Source organism: Nylanderia fulva, unplaced genomic scaffold (genome assembly GCF_048542155.1).
Source record: "Nylanderia fulva isolate GAGA-0341 unplaced genomic scaffold, ASM4854215v1 Scaffold23, whole genome shotgun sequence".
Taxonomy (NCBI): Eukaryota; Metazoa; Arthropoda; class Insecta; order Hymenoptera; family Formicidae; genus Nylanderia; species Nylanderia fulva.
Window position 1 is genome coordinate 3,364,686 of NW_028190293.1, and position 18,128 is coordinate 3,382,813.

Sequence of the window (18,128 nt, forward strand, 5' to 3'; positions counted from 1 at the left end):
AATAATTGACAACAATTGAAGACAGATTCTCTTAGAAAGCATTTTTAAGGGAAATTATTATTCACGTGATGTAATTTTTAAATTTTGAATGCATTAAATATCTTTGCAATTGCAAATAATTTATTTAATGTATTTAAACTTAAATAAGGTATATATTTTGACTTTAATGATATTTTAAAAGCACCACTTTTTAAATATATAATCTCATTATATCTATAAGTAGAAAGCTACTGTTCATATTTTAACATTTTTGAATCAAAGAAAATCAGACTAATTGATTGACTTTTTTATATACAGACTGAGAAAAAATAAATTGTACTTTTGACTTATGCAACGCATGTTTCGTGATATATTTCGTTCAATAATCAAATCTTCATAAGCAAAAATACATCGAGACGATGTATTTTATTATTCAAGAAATCTGATAATTCACGTTACTAAAAATTGTAGCGCAACGTGAATTATTTGGATAACAAATCTTTCAATTTTCTCACAGTGATATCGCGCGCATATCCGATAATTCTATCCTAAAAGCGAGAAAAGTGTACGCGAAATATAGAAACGCTTGACCTGCCTTACTCTCTCACGCCATGTCGAGCACAATATCCGAATAACCGACGGTCTTATCTGTCGCAACAATTTCTCCGTTGCATCCACGTGCCATCGGTTATCACAGCGTCTGAAACCGGGTTATTTTATAACCCAAGAAAGTTCAAATATATGTGCGCAATGCGCCTACAAATGTGTATGATGTTTACATCTTTATATAAAATCTTCTTTCATATTATTTAGTTTTTATACTAATTTTTTATTTCATTTTAATTTATAGCGCAATACTCCTACATGCAATTTTTTGTGTCTTTTTTAGTACAAAAAATGTTACAATTGGAAAAATATCAAAATATAATTGGAAAGTGTAATGAAAAAAAATACAAGGGATATGTTTCAATCCATTTTTCATTAAATATATTGACAAAAATTTTGAATTATTTTTATTTTATAAAATTGCTACGATATATCCAATTGAATGTTTCTGATAAAAATATTCAAACATATTTTTGTACTTTATAAAAAGATAGAAAATATACATATATATAATATTTATCATAATTATTTCTAAATTCAACAGGACAGGAAATATCTTATCTGTCACACATATAAAAAATGTTTTAAATATATAAAAATAAATATTAAAATATATAAATATATTTTTCATCTTCGATGAGATAACTTTTCGTTAATAAGTTATCAAATATTTAAAAATCGATCTTTTCCATTTCCAGCATTTGTGCCACTTTGCTAACCGCGAAAGTCAAATATTCTACTTTAACTAAAGAGGAAATGCATCGATAGCAGTCACATGTGTGTGTTGTATGTGTGCGCATGCACTCGACCTACTAGCTTTATTCTAATCAAATAGTTAATTTTTTCGCGATTATAATTCAATCATAATATATTCGCAAATATAATTCAACTGTAATATATTTACAAATATAATTTATTAAAATCCCATATCTATATAATAGATATATATTATATATCTATTATATAGATATATTATATAGATATACGTATAGTTTCTTTCGTGATGTACTTACTCTCTTTCTCTCCCTCCCTCCCTCCTTCCCTCCCTCTCTCTCTCTTTCTCTCTCTCCTTCTCTTTGTATTAAAAAAATGTTTTCAATCCATGGAGGATCCATGAAAGAAGGAGAAAAGACAACGCGTTGAATTGGCAGGCTGCCACGATGAGTAGTGCGAACGCAGCCCATTTCGGAATGAGGATGCCGAGTTGGTGTGCCGGTTAGCGCGGCACAAAGTGTGCTATTACAAAATAGGTTATGTAGCGCGCAAAGAGAGTCGGGTTCAACAACCGGCGAGAACGGTGAACCGTGAGGCGAGCAACCCGGTAGCGAAAATGATATAGCGGTCGTCCGTCCGTACTGTGCGCTCGCTCGCTCACTCGGCTCCAGCGCGCAAGTAGAGAGAGACGCGCTTTGGTCGGCCGACGTCTGACCGCGAGTACGCGCGATCACGTGTCCCCATTGAAAGCGGCCGGCCCGACGTCGAGTCGCACCACTCGCTCGGGCTGCCGCGCGCGGCCGACGCGACACGACGACCGTTTCCACTTGTACTTTTGCGAAACGGCGCAGCGGCCACGAGGGTCGATGTACTCGCGGCCGAAGGAGATCAGTTTCGGCGTGCTCTCTCTCAGGCATCGACGTTGGAGAGAGGAAGCATGCGAGCATGTCCTGAAGCTGTTATGTCTTTGGATTCTTTTCGAGCGATCAAATTGACCTCGCGTTTTCGAAATTAGAGAAATGCGACCGACTAAAATACGATATTTATTTTATCCATATCATAGAATATAGGTTTAAACATGTAATATTTATAGGGAAAAAGTAACAATTTATTAAAAATTTATAACAAATATATTTAAGAATATTATTATATTTATTTTAGTAATTTTAATACAAAGTAATACTAACTATACATATATATGCTCATATATTTTTAATTACACATATATTTTAGTATCAATTTGTATTAAAATAAACTATTAAATTAAATAATAATATTCTTAAATATATTTGCAATATTTGTTGCAATAAATTTTTAATAAATTCTTATTTAGATTTTATCTGTTACAGCTAAATACTGATTTAAATGCTTAAAATGTAATAATATTTAATTAAAATGTTAAAGTCAATTTTAGATTATTCACTAGACTGCTGTGAGAAATTTAGTAAAATAAATTTAGTGCAATAATGATTATTATTATATGATTGATTATTATTATACGGCTATAATTTGTCCTCAAAGAAGATATCGTGCTGAGATTAGTGAACTACATCTTGTTTTATTTTCATTTACTGATCAAACGATGTTTGCCTTTTATCAGAGTTGTGCTTTTGCGAAAGCAAAGTGCAGTAAAAGCGATGCAGATATAAATTACAAGCATGTTGCTCTTTGTGAACATTTTCTATTTTCCTAATGTATCCAAACAATGCGAGTAATTCACGTTTAAAAGAGCCCTTTAAACTAAAACTGAAAACTCATTTCATAAATTTATTTTCTATGAACTGTTTTATCCATAGGACGCAAATGTATAATCACAAATGAATAAAATATAAATCATATTAAAAAACAATATAAGCTGTGCAAACACTTAAAAAAAATTAATTTTCAATAAAAATATAGTTTAATACTTCATTAAAAAAAATATTTAATATATATATATATATAAAGATTGTTTCACTTTTATCCAAATGTTTGTATCATTTATATCAATTACTAATATGCTTATGTGATATGTGTAATAAAAAATTATATGTGTAATAATGCTTATGTTATATGTGTAATAAAAACTGTCTAAATATTAATTAATTTTTCTCCTCGGGGCCACCAATATTAGAAGTTTTGTAATTTTTAAAACGAGAGACAGGAAATTAGTGCACATCCGCGCGAATAATTCAAAACTATCTGAAATATAAATATTCCCTGTACAATGAGAGCCTCTGATCTGCTATCCTGATCATTTCTCTTTGTATTACATAAGAACCAGTAGATGTCTGCGTTGCCTCTTAAGGTATGCATATTTGCGCGTAAGCATATAAAAGTTGTACATTACATACGATTATCGAAATTACTGCGCGATATATTATATATGATGAAATAAATTGTTTTTTCAATAAGTAATTGTGAAAAAGATTAAATAGCGCAACGGGTAAATTTACTTTGCACAAATGGATTTGGCTATATTACATTCACAAACGACAATAATTTATTAAATCGCGAAAAACTAAACTTTTTTATCTATAAAATAATAAATAATTTATGATCTTGTATTTAAACAAATATATAGGTAAAATATATATTTATCTCGCAGAATGTTTTATTAATATATGAAAGGTAAATTTGTAGAAATTTAAATCTTGAGAAATAAAAATTTAAGGGATTTGAAATAGCACTTTTACAAAGTGCCACACATTTAAAACGTAGGAAAAAAAGATTGAAATAATAATGTAAGAGATTAAAATTATATGTACAAGATTTGCACAATCTTCAGAGAGAGGAAGCTAAAAAAATGCAAAAGCTGTTCGGAGTAAAATTGCAAAAGGACGCATCTCGTGTGCACGATCGCTTATATAATGTGCATAAAGAGAAAACGCAGACACACGAATGAGGAAGACCCTGAAAAAAGAGACTCGTGATAAGAAGCCGCAGATAAGCGGACGGTCGGCTGCCTCAAGTCTTACCGAAAACGAATTCGGTTTTACTTTTGGCTGTGTGCGCTTCCGCCTTTTCCTCCTCTCTTTCTCGGTCTCTCCCTCTTCTTTTTCTCTTCATCATGCAACGGTGCTTTTACGCACCTGTACACGCATAGACGCGCGTGCATAGCGCGAGCCCACATATATACCTATCGTCCTCACGTATTCACGCGTTTTACGACCGTTTGGCCGCGGCACTCGATGTTGTATGTACCTGTACGGTACTTTTCGTATATACACAAGGCGCGGGTATATGTACAGTTAGGCGAGTGACGCGCGACATCCGTCGCTTCGGTTTCGATGACCGTAAACAGGACGGGGGCAAGGGCGGATCGTTAAGAGACACGCTGAAAAATCTTTTTCACACACGCATACATACGCAAACACACACATGTATGCACGCTGCATAATTTCTTCGTTGCGAGTAAATACAGCGGTACCGTTTGTGCGCCCGATTTTCTTCGATCGACACGAATCCTCTATGACAACGTACATCAACTTTTCGCATTTAAATATATGCCTCATCTTCAAAGAAACGAAGAGTTCAGTTACAAATTATAGCTTTTACAGCGATACCATCGACCCAAGTATAATTGAAGAAAATTGTTGAGTGTATGTGTGTGAATTTTATTTCTCTCTTTCATCGCAAAATTATATTTTGTATTTTTATCAGCATCATAATGAATCTCCTAGTTTCTTCAATTTTCATTTTTAATTAAAATTGCAATTTGTACAGATCGATTATTTATATGTTATCTTATTTCATCGATAGTGATTTTCGAAAGAGGTAGAAAAATAATTATGATAGATTTATTTAGGTACTATAAAATATCTAAATTATGATTTTCATTTCGTATTAATCACTTAATAAAATTTTTACTCGGCAAAAAATTTGCACTTTTTCATATCGTTTTGTAAATTTAATAAATTAGAGAGCATAGTAAAAATTTAAAATTACAAAATTATACTATTAATTACTGCTTTTGAACAATGTACAAATTATTTTTTTTTACTATAATATAATAACGTACATAAATAGCAGCGTGTAATTACGATTTGTAATTTTTATATCTAATAGTTTTTTGAGGAAAAATTTAATCAAAATAAATTATTGTGCGGAGCGATAATATGAAAAAGGACATTGTCCGATGTAAAATCCTGGTAACGTAGATTACGAAAATTTGTACGCGTTAAAGTTCATTCACCGACGCGAGATACTGTCTCCTGCGAGAAAAATATGTAGCCATATAGGACGGCCACACAACATATCCTAAAATCTAAAATTATAATTTTTATTTTACTTAATTTTATTAAAAAATAATCTATAAATCTTTATATATATATCTCTTTCATCTTTAATATCAAAATTATTTTTTTGTAATGTTTTAAGCTGTTATAGCAATTTTTGATTCATTGAAGTATAAGATCTCATAATTTTTGGTATTTAAATTGAAATTAACTTGTTAAAATTCTTAATCCTTCGCTGACATCATATCGAATTATAGTAAGGTATTAAAAACGAGAAATCGCAAATTTCTTACTTGCGAAATACATCGAAATAAATTAACTTTTTTACATTTATAATTTTATTGCTCCATTCACGTTCAGTAATATACATTGATAAAATATATCAAAGATTTTCTTTTCTATCCATAAATTAATAGAAATCTCGAGTACTTGTCACAAGATCTATTTTGATATAGAACACAGTGCAGTTATGTACATTTATTAGAATGCAAGATAATAAAAAAGAAGTTTTCATCATATTTAATAAATTTGTGCTCTCAAACGCAAGTGATAGAGCATGCAAAAAATAATTGATTCCAATATATTTCGCAAGGCAAAAAATTCGCACGATTTCTCGCTCTTCGAACGTCATAATTCAATATACATATATATTCCTATATCGAGGAAGCAGATAAGTTTAAGAAAGAAATGCATCGAAAAAATACGCGTGTAGACGAAAGTAGCAACGATAGTTCCAGGACACCCCGTATACGCTATGCAGGTAAAGATCCCTTATGGGGGTATCGGAACCTCGTTACTCAGTGCACCATGCCTATGGTGTGGTCCAAGTTTAAGTAGATCTCCAAGTGGGACAACGACCGGCAGAGACCTTCTTTCAGATCCGTGGCGAAGAGAGAATGGAGAAGATGCCATGGCGAACGAGAAGAAAGAAGGACGAAGCTTGCTCGCGCTCGCTCGAAGGAGTGAGGTGTGGGGAGAGAGTGAGGTTGGACGAGCGAGAGGGACGAGAGAGAAGATGGAGGCAATCGCGAACTCACTTTGCTAATTCACTTGCTCGTTGCTTTTCCGGTTTACATTTTGCTACCAACCGGGTACAACGGCCTCTAAAGCCGCGCTCGGCCGACTGGAAAACGAGATTTTCAATGTTACGCGCGATGAATGGAAACTCGCTGAAATCGAAGCCGCGCCAGGGATGTTTCACTCGCCACCTCGAAAGATTGCTAAGAAAAAAATACATGTGGCACGATCGGTCGAAAACGCACCATCCTCGCGTTTGATAAAACCTTTAATAGCTCCATTAAGTTTTGCGTCTATTCAAATTGGTGAAACCATAACTCTTATTTTACTTTTTTTCGCAAATTTAAGAAATGTCTACAATTAATGTGTCAAATATTATTGGATATATTTAACATTTTTTTATATTGGAATTTTGCAATAGATCTTATCAAAATGTTGAAAAATTTAAGAGTGTAGGAACGACTTAAAAAATAAAGATTTAATATCTAAATTAGATAAGAAAAGGAAGGAAAGCGAAAAGAAAATCTTAATATATAATCTTTCATATAGAAATATTTGTAGATCGTATTATGTAAAATTTATGAAGACACAAAATAGCAAACTATTTTCATAAAATATAATATTTTAAAGACAAGACTCTTTAGATGCTTTAGATTGCAAGTGTCACGAACAGCATCGCACTTTGAAACAAAAAACTTTTCAAGCGACAGGAAGCAACAACAAACCGGTAATTACCCAATGCTCAGGATGCTAAATATTTCAGCGAGTTTCCGGTTTAAACACCGTTATCGACAAACAGAGAGTATACGGACAAAAGTCAAATTTGATGTTAAATTGATTTCGTCAATTAAATGGGCATTTTGCATTTGTAAAAAAATCTTCGCTAAACATAATATTTAAACGTCAAATTAAAAGTAGAAATTGACATATGTTAATTGAATTCTTCGTTAGATACAGTTTAATTTTAACTCAAGTTTCATAAACTTTCCTTCGGTTTCTTAAAACGGGAAAGACTACTATACTTGTGTCATTTGTTTCATGGCCAGCGTTTCAATTAAATGTCTGCTAATTGCTACTTTTCTGTCATCTGTAAATATGACAGATGACGAAAAAAATTCGATGCTCAGTATTCGCAAGATTAGACAACTAGTTAAGCAAGCGCATGAAATATTAGTTCTGTGTCTTCCGCGGTTAAGAAAGGTCTGGACGTTTGTAAGAAGGTCGATGCTTCGCCGACTGCGCGAGAGGTCAATGACCCGTAAGGCTTTGAACCGGGACATATTGCGTTTAAGCTTTTTGTAGAAAGTGCTGTTACTTCGCGTTACTTTTGTATTAAAGTAAATCCTCGCTGGCTTGCCACGGGAAGAATTTATGCTTTTTTGTAATCGTATGTGCAGCCTCGCTCTGCACCGCAATTTTAATTATCTCATCCTTCAATTTCAGTATCTTTCATCCCTCGAAAACTATGTTTTTTCAATGTTACATGCAGTCACAACATATATTTCTTCAATATGTCATTTAAAAATTACTAAATGCATTTTTTTTTAATATATCCTTAGAGCGTCCTCGCGCAAAAAATAAATGCGATAAAAATATATGATATAATATACTCTAGAATTTCTAGAACCTTTTTCTCCTACAAAAGTTGAAATCGCGATCAAATTACGTTTAATAAAAATAATAGAATTACATGAATTACTAATTAAAATAATTCTAAAATGCGAGATAATGTAGGTATGTGAAAACCCGAAAATTATATTCGAAGAAAGAAAAGATAAATATTTTTCGTATACTTAATTCGACTTACTTAATCGTAAGTCTTTCAAAATCATTACGCAAACGAGTGTAATTATATCGCGCAAATTATCGAATCGGGAATATAGTTTCGTTTAAAATGAATCGTGTGTACGACGGTACGCATGATTTCGGGTTCTCTCGCGGCAAACAAATTTCTCCCCGTTATTCGCCGCAATCTTTACGCACACGCAATCCACTTGATAAACACGCGTGTATATACATACGTATACGCTGGACGGTCCGTTATATACTTCTAAAGTAACAGTTACAAGTGCGCGGAACGGCGCGCGCGGGAGGCAAAACACCTTGCTTCGATCCAAATGGGTTCCATGGAAACGACGTTTCCGGTTCACATTCGGTTTTCTATCCGTGGTGACCGCTATTACGTGTCTGATTAGAAACTTACGAGTGACGCGCGACATGCCGCTACGAATTTTCTAGTTTTTTTTTTGCGCGCGCGACATCCCGATTTCTTTCTCGATCGAAAATCTATCAAATCTACCAAATGCTTGAACGAAATAATAATAATATAGATATAAATTGTACTTGACATATAAAACTAAAATTATATTTCATATTTTTACCTACTAATTTATCTCGTATTTACTTTTGACATTTAAATTTTTGTATTATTTTTAAAAGCACTTTTTTTAACTGAACATTACGATAATCTTGCTATAAACAAATTTTATATAGTTCTATTTTAAAGATTATTGCACCAACTATGAATTTACCAATACTTGTGTTTCCTCTACAAACATTTCATTAAAAAATGATTAAAAAGTTAAATTTGCTAGTTTGGCAAGTATTTTTACACAAATTTCATTCGATCGAAGGACAAAAACTATCGCATTGAATTGGAAGCATGAATATGTCAATTCTTTTTATTCGAACAAAATTGAAAAGAACAATGTTAAAATCTAAAATAATAGATTGTAACAGAAATATTTTAATTTCAACCGCGAGAAAATCATTCGATCGATTAACGTTAAGCTGCCGTATCCGAGAGAGTATTGACCTACAGAGGACAAACTCCGAAAGTTCGCAAACGCGCGTTCGATTCGTGTGCAAGAAGCGGTCGTACCGTAGGAAATTAATATATCTGGTACACAGTCGCGTTCTCCTGCCGAGGAGGGAAAAGATCGACGACCCCGAGGTACATATCTAGGTTAGTAGTCGTCGGCGATTCACGCGGAAACTTCTTTCGCTAGGCGTAGGACCGTCGCCGGCTGGCTCGCTATCGTGAAAATCGCAACCAAGTGGTGAATCGCGCATGTTGTCCCATCGAAAAGTGAAATTCGACATAAGCCAGCCGTCGCGTATGTCCACATGCCGAAATTTCGTCACAGCAGAGGACGAGGTCAACGGCATGGCTTCCATAATCGTAGTGTTAATAAAGCACCGTTTGTCGCGAGGAACACGCAGTAAAACGGATTTGCGACGATACATTTTCATTTGGCACATATATAGAGTTCCGAATCTCTTTATTTATTTATTTATTTATTTATTTGCAATAGCGGTTCTCTCCCTCCACGCGTGTGAAAGAAGAATTATGGAGGGTTCGTTTTCCCGCGACCCGTGAATTAATTAATTTTCTCAGTGAATCGTAAGCGATAATTAATCGCTATAATTTAACGATCAGTCATATATAAATTTTGTAATGAAAGGTTGGGGGACAATATGCATGAACAAAACAGCATTGGCAAAAAAGAAAACCTTGCACGTAAATGACACTACACTACCGTATGCGCGATTTCGATAAAATTACGAATAAATCTCGCACAATCCAATATCACAATCCAAATATTCTATTAATATCGGGAACAGCGCCAAGTGAATTATAGCGAATCAATAAATTGTAATGCTAAATCATCTTGCGGTAAATATGCATTTTGTTTGCATTTTGTGGCATTGTTGGAACCTCCTATTCTTTCTCGATAGAAATTTATTTCATGACGCATAAATGTGCGTACAATATTCGCGACATTATAAAAAATAAATATTTCGATAAGATCCTACAACTTTCTAAAAAAGTATCTTAATATAAAAGAGATAACAAATGATAATTTTTCCGATTTCTATAATCTCGATCGGCAACGAATCTGATAAACTTGCAAATCAGAAACCAGATCTATTATGATAGGTACATGAATTTATAATAATGGATATAAAAATTTCTAAATTAGAAATCGAAAGACAAAATTAATTTTCTAATATGAATACCGTGTGAAAAATGCTTCGGTATATAATAAAAAGGATAACTCGAAGACATTTAAAAGCTGTAAATACAATGTATCTCTACGGCCTCAAAAGTTCACACTTCGACTCTGCTTTTCAGTGTGTATTAACGATTTAATTTTTTCGACACGCAAATAGACTTCAATGATCGCTCACGTAACCTTGCGCGGTAGAATCGAGACCGGTCTTTCGGATTAGGGTCCGAGAATTTCGAGGGTTCGACGACCTTCCTTCGCGTGTCGCGATGTGTCGGCGGTCCCGTCGACTAATCTCGCGATGACTCGAAAGACTCGAGTCGCGCGCGCGCGTATATGGTGAACGGAGTGAACGGGGTTACCGATCTCAAATGGCCGTGACTCTGGGCCAGGGTCTGGGCCAGTCGGATTCCACATACTCGGTGATCGTGAAGTCGACACGCAAAAAACCGAACGAGGATTTACAGGTCGCAAATGTATTATACGTTGCTATCTCTCTCCATTTTCATTCGTTACTAAATTTCGTACATGATTCGATATACAACAGTCGAGCTGCAATCGATCTATCTGTTTTTATGTCAATTAAATGATACTTTATTGAGACTGACATATGCAACTCAAAAATTATCATTATTTTTCTTATGAATAAATTAATTTGACATTTTTTTATATATTTGTATGTGTGTGTTTATGTGAGACAGAGAATTTAAATATAATAGTATATAAGTTCCCTATCGATTTGTGCATCACGTTATGTATCACCTTGGTCGCACCTAAGTTGCGAATGAGAATAGATAGTCGGAGGACCAAGTAGTACAAGCCCGAAGTAGTCGGAGAGCTTAAACGCGTGTTCCTGTAAAGGGATTCCGAGAGGGCGGCAGACAAGAAAAGATGGTGCACAGAAAGGTTTGAACTGTGCAGTAGAGGGATGCGCCAAAAAAGGCAAAATAGAAATAACGTGACAATGAGATACGATAAAAAGCCCTTTTTTAAAAACCCGAATCATAATTTTCGAATTAATATAAAACTCTCGTCCTCTGTACACAATGAAACATCAAATCCCTTAATCAAAGTTTAAATGATTAAATGGTTAATAAAATACAAATTTCCTTTTATACATAAAACTATATATTTGAACAAAATTGACGTAGCTCCGCATTGTGCACAGGAATATCTTGAAACTTCAAATCTCCAAGTAGACGATCCAACTTTCGCTAGAACGTTTCCGAGTATGGACGGCGCTTTAAAATCGCGAGAAGTTATCCGAAGAATTAAACTTGGGGAATGATCAGCGCATGTCTTCTATCGTCATCAACAACAACGAGGAACGAACAAACAAGCACTGCGACGGCGAAGAGAAAGGGAGAAAGCGGCGCATAAAACAGGGGTAGTGCGCCGAAGGGGTTGGTTGCACGCGCGTCGAAGCGGGCGGCTGAGAAAGGGGTAGCGAGAGAAAGAGAGAGGCACGAGAAGGGGTGAAACGCGATAAACGGCAGGACAAGGACGCAAGAGGGAAATGCACGAGAAAAAGAAGCGGGATTGGAGCAGCAGCGACGGCGGCGAACGAAAAGGAATGAGCGGGGGATGAACCGGGAATGATAGACCGGGGATACAAAAGTGCTATACGATAAAGCGAGACGCACAGAGGGAGGAAAACGGGAGGATTCGGAGGGTGGCGAGCGAGAGAGAGAGAGAGGGAGGGAAACCTCTGGCAACGGGTCGATCGAAAGCGCAGCGCAGAGAAATGCACCACCTCTGGCTCTGGTCTGGCAGCTTTGCGGGCGCACCACCGCGTTCGCGTGCGTCAGAAAGAGAGAAAGAAAACGAGAGCGAGAGAGAGAGGGAGAGACTGGAGAGAGAGGGAGAGAGAAAGGTACCGACAGAAGCGGAAGGGAGATCGACGTATATCCGCCGACCAATACCGACGCAAAGGGAGGAGGACGAGAGAGGAGAGTCAAGCCGAGTCGCGTTGGGCTAGGTCAGGTCTACCCGAGTTCCACACACACCGCGCTCTCTCTCTCTGCGTGTGTCATCCCGCCGAGGAGAACTACGCGAAGGCGGAGGCGCAACCCCTACGCGAAAAAGAGGGTCGCGAGTTTCCCCGAGTCTCGCGAAGTGCGGCTTCACCCGAAAAACTCGATCGTCCCGATTTTTCGGAATCGGCCGGAATCCTGCTCGAACTCGAATCGAAACGCTGATCGGTGGCCGAGGAGTGCGAATTGTTCGCGAAAGCCGGCAACAGTGCGCGCGTTGTCGGACGACGCTTCGTTAAGGGGTGACACGAGGGAGAGATGCCTCTCTCGATCGGCATTGTGAATAATTACGAGTGTAGCTAATATACGTAACACGCGAGTGTGTCTCCGGGATCAATCCTATATGTTCGATCCCTGTATCGAAAAGGGTGGGAAATAAGGGAAGACTTAAAGCGGGGTGAGAATTAAACATTGTTGACAAACAACAAGTTTACAATAATCCGATCGGCCGAATCGATCGCGCTTTTTCCCGATGTCCTGATAATCGATAAGCGTCGTCGCCGCGCGTAGGTGTATAGGGACCGCCTAGTCAGCGAAAGTCGGGACAGCGATCGGCCTTATCGACGTAATCATTTCTCGCCCTCGCCCTCTCAATCGTGCGATCCTCAGTGCGATCGGGCAGGATAAATGTTGAGGGTAAACGGCGGCCTGCGTCGCCCGCCAGCGCGAGGCAACCGAGTGGACCGAGTCTTGATTGTGACCGGCGAGATGCCGGTCTCTCTGAGGAACCACAGAATAACATAAAGGGCGGCCCGGCGATGGTTTAGAGCCTTTTGCAGCGCGCACGCACGGTCGCGCAACGGCGAAAGGATCGCGACGGAATATCGCTGGTGAACTTAGAGGAATAACGTTTGCCATCGTGGATATTGTCCAATATACGCCCGATGCTCTGAATCGAAGCTGCGAAAATCCGGAGATCGAGAGATATCACGCGGTTAGTATCGAGTAGGAAAAAAAAAGAAGGAAAAATCAAATTGCTGTCCCACCCAATTAAAATTGTATCCTTTTGGTCCCCTTTAGAGAGAGACAAAATCGTATAAAAGAGTTTGGAGTTTCGAATAATTCAAAGCGCAAGCATGTGGTTGTTGTTCGAAAACTATATATGAGATAAATACTCGTTCTTATTAAATATGTATTTCGAATTTTAATGTTTGAAATGATAGAAATATTAATTCTGAGATTTTTTTATGTATTACGTAACGAATACTTGATAGATATTTTTGAAATTTAAATGGAGCAAAAAGGAGAGATCGGGAAATATCATTTGCATTAAAAAAGCAATGATTATATGTGAAACGTATAAAACATTAAAAATTCGTAACGTAACCGGCCAGAACATCGTATATGCTCTTTCGCCAGAAATCGATTCTGTAGCGGCTGCAATTTTGCGAATGCAGGGAATTATAAAATGCGTACGATGACCAATGTGTTATGTGAACGATCTTCAGAATTTCTGTTTATAAAGCTCGTTGCATGATAAAAATCTTTTGTTAGACGAGAGCTTTATTAGAAGGATTCGAATTTAAAACAATAAGCCAATATACTACGGAGAAATAATTAATAAAATATAATTATATTAAACTGATTTTAGTTAACTATATTGTAAGAGAATAATTATTTAATTAGGCGGAAGACGATATAAGCACATAAATAGTTAAAAATTGAAAAATAAAATATATATAATTGAAAATTAAATAATTTGCAATCGATTTAAATAAATAAATGTTGCATGGATAATATCTCTCCACCAGGAAAACTGCATTATGCAATATCCGTGTTCTCAATATGCTTTAAAACGAAGAAGAGGAAAAGCTTTTACAAAAAAGCTATACAACGAATTTTACATAATGAATTAATTTTGAAAGAGTAGTTGCAAGAAAAAGAAAATAAGTTGAAATTGTTCGCAAAATTGCACAATAACAAAAATCAAAGAAACTCTTAAGCGTTTATAAAAAATTAATTTATAGAAACTCGTGAATAGAAAATATTGCCTAAAATTATGAAGCCTCCAGAGCGTAAAATTAATGCTAATTATATTTTTGAAAAAAAAAATTTATTATTTCCTCTCTCTCTCTCTCTCTCTTCTTCCCCCCATTTCTCTCTCTCTCTCTCTTTCAGAATTGTGATATTTGTTCTGTGAAAAATCTGTTTTTCAAGTTTTGAAAAACGCGATAAAATGCTTTTTGCCGGAAAATCGCGTGAAAAGCATATACGCGAGCGAATAGTTTGCGACGACGACAGTGCGCGATTTTCATGGAAATCGAAATTCACCGGGTAGCGAAAACCCCCAACGGGTGGAAGCGGGCGGGGAGGACTTGAGAGTTTATGCCCCCGCGCCCTTCCTTCCCTTCTCACCCTTCCTCTTACCCCTGCAGTCGATCAATGCGTGGACGGGTTTCACTTTCGCGGTGTTAAAGTGTTGCACCACCGCAAATTGAAGAGTCGACGAGGAAACCAAATCGCGAATGGCGATTTATTCAATTCGATCACGATTTTTTGTACGGATGACCTTTTAATATGAGTGGAAAAAATCTTGATAATTTAATTGTTCCAATATAATCACTCTACTTATATATATATATATAGATGCAATTATTTATCTCGAGTTTATACGATCGTTAATTATAAATTATCCCTCAAGATTTTTAAACAATGTATTTCAGCCTAAAGCATTGCAAAAATGTCATCGAAATGCCATGATTATTTTAAAATGTTGACTATTTATTTACGCATTGATCCAGTCAGTTTCGAATAGCTCGATTCGAGCTTATTGCTAATTTATGATTTCCTAAAGTTTCGATACACGAAATGCAACAAGAAATAGAAATGCAACGCTAAGGCTTTTAATTATTTCTTCGACAATGATCGCGGTTAAGTTTCGCAAGACTGAACTTAACTGAGCGTTTGCTCGACGATAAAAATAAAAAACGTAGACCTATAAAAAACCGTATGGGTAAAAAATAGTGAGGCATCAATGGCAAGACTTCAATTATTCATTCGAGCGCTATTGAACAGATAAGAATGAAGCATACAGTTCACGATCCTCCTAAAAATGGTTAGCAACATTTATAATTCTATGAATAAAATAGAATGCTGATATGGCAGCGATGTTCCATATTATAGGATTATTAATAATATTCGCAAAATCTATCATGAAGATTCAAAATTCCTAACACGTAACCTGCTTAAAAAGAACCTAATCGATCGTTTCATTATAGTTTTCGAAGGAGATTGCCACAAGAATTTTACTTTTATCATTATTTTCTATCAGTTGAGTGATCGAAATTTTAAAAGTGTCTAATTATGAAAAAACATGCAATACTATCTAAAGGTATCTAATTATACAAAATATAATTTGTATATTAAAATATTTTGTAGCTTTTGCGTCAATCATAATAAAGATCTTACTTAAAAACATATAATACATATAGTATTATAAGTTTAAATAAAATTTTTCTTCGCAAAAATTACATCTCATATAATATTATTCGAATTTATGCGTTTTTATATATTGCAAGATGGATCAGTTAAATCGTAAAAAAATAGACTGAAAAAAATATTAAATTAAAAAATTTTAGTAGATTAGAAAATAATATTTCCACAAAATCTTTCCGACATTAAATGTAATTAAGAATATTTCGGTTCAATTTACAGCGAAGGATGGAGGCCAGCGAGTGGGATCATGCGACCTTGAGGGAGGAAGAATTCGAGCAACATGCCGTATATTTGGTACCGGATGTGGCGACATCGTCGGGTGATACCAATCGTGCGGAAGCATCTTTGCCGCGGAATCTGGTCCTCAAGCCCTCTCAAGCTCTCAACGATGTACGTTTTTTTTTTCTTATAAAAAAGTCTTATTTCAAAACTTCTCGATGAGAGTTATAACTTTAACTGTGAGCATTTGTATATAATTATCAACTTAGTAATTTTTTTCAACTCTATAGCTGAGCTCGCGCAAAGTCGAGCAAGGAAAATGACTTTAAAAAAAAATCATATTCTCTTTTAAAGTAGAATATTAATCGAGATACAGAAATTCTAAAATTTCAACAGACATATAATACACGCGAGAGCAATACAATGTATTGCAAATTATTACATTGCATCTTTCACAACGTACTATTATTGCTACTAGTAAAAATGTAGTAATAATCTTTATTCCCTTTTTCTCTTGTCCATTAGAGTCTTTTCGTTAATATTTCACTATCAATTTATGTTGTCAATTACAGCTTCCATATAACATACGATTAATTTCAGAGTTATCTCTCGCTTTTTTCTTTTGAGCATTGTATAATTTCTAACCACTTTTTATTTCATTTTATTCAAAATTTTTCATCTAAAATTTGTGCGTTAAAAAAGATGAATCATGCACAACTCAAGCTTTATGACAAAGACGGTTTTTAAATATCATGATAATATGAACTTATGAAAAGAAATTGACTGGATGACAAATCCAACCTGATCGAGTGACAAAGTTAATTTATGAGATATGACTTAGGAACAAAATCGAATCGTTATATTTTTTTCAATGTGAAAAATCGGAACCTTGAAAATAATTATATATTGCAAAACTCAAAGTTTAAAGTTTTTTTAACATCTATAAAATGTCAAATTTTTCTATGAAAAAATCGAAACATTTTAAACTAAATTGCGTAACGGTTGTAATATATCGAAAACGAGAATCGCATGGGCTAATCGACATTCGAGCTTCCGTTTGTCAAAAAAGAAACAGAAGCATCGAAAACGCGCGCTGAATTGAAAGCGCCGAAGAGTTAAATTAGTTTTGGACGAATAGACATTTCTATGCAATAGGTGGATTTCTATTCTAACGTGAGTGAGAATGAAAATAGATTCTATCTTCTGCTATTTTAACAATGTTGGTAAAAAATGAACAATGAGAATATCGAAGGGAACAAACAATTTTGCCAATTATCATTTATACGTTTTGATAGCATTTTACTATCCAAATGGATTTTCCCGAATAGAAATTAAAATACAGAATTTTTTTTTAATTTCTTTTTAAATCGAGTCTATTAAAAATTGCAAAAATATCCATAATTCTGAATACTGGACATAAATATTCAAAATAAAAGAAGCAAATATCAAGAAAGCCGTATAAACAATTAAAGTAAAAGTATGTATCATTCTCCACTTTCTATCGATTCAATTAATAAAAAATTATATACATGTGGCAGGTGCTGGGCGTATGGAGCACCAGTTATATCCCTAAAGGGACACGTTTCGGCCCTTTGGTCGGTCAGGTGTATACGAAGGATTCGGTACCAGCAGACGCGAACCGAAAATACTTCTGGCGGGTAAGAGCTCAATTTTGCATCTATTATTTAACTAAGAACCTCACTGTACAAGTAACTTTCCTCGGAAATAATCAACATAATCAACATAAAATAGATGCAATATCAATATAACATAAAAAAAACGAAAGAAAAAAAAGAAACGAAAAAAATCATGAAATCAGGAAATATTGAAATTAATTTTAAATGATGCAGTGAGCTTTAAAGCACGAGCGTATGTCTCGTAATTCATTAATTCGTTAT

At 35.2% G+C, this 18,128-nt stretch overlaps 2 protein-coding genes across 3 annotated transcripts in view; one reads left to right on the forward strand and one right to left on the reverse strand.

Annotated features, from left to right (window-relative positions):
- Positions 1-18,128, reverse strand: part of LOC114931382 (protein FAM76A) — a 98,849-nt gene that overhangs the window by 65,901 nt on the left and 14,820 nt on the right. The gene's annotated exons all lie outside the window — the stretch shown is intronic.
- The window catches only part of Blimp-1 (PR domain zinc finger protein 1), a 35,041-nt gene that overhangs the window by 11,543 nt on the left and 5,370 nt on the right, over positions 1-18,128 (forward strand). Inside the window, 2 exon segments of the mRNA XM_029303346.2 lie at positions 16,231-16,401; positions 17,769-17,888. Coding sequence (XP_029159179.2) covers positions 16,237-16,401; positions 17,769-17,888 — 285 coding nt within the window. The 5' untranslated portion in view covers positions 16,231-16,236.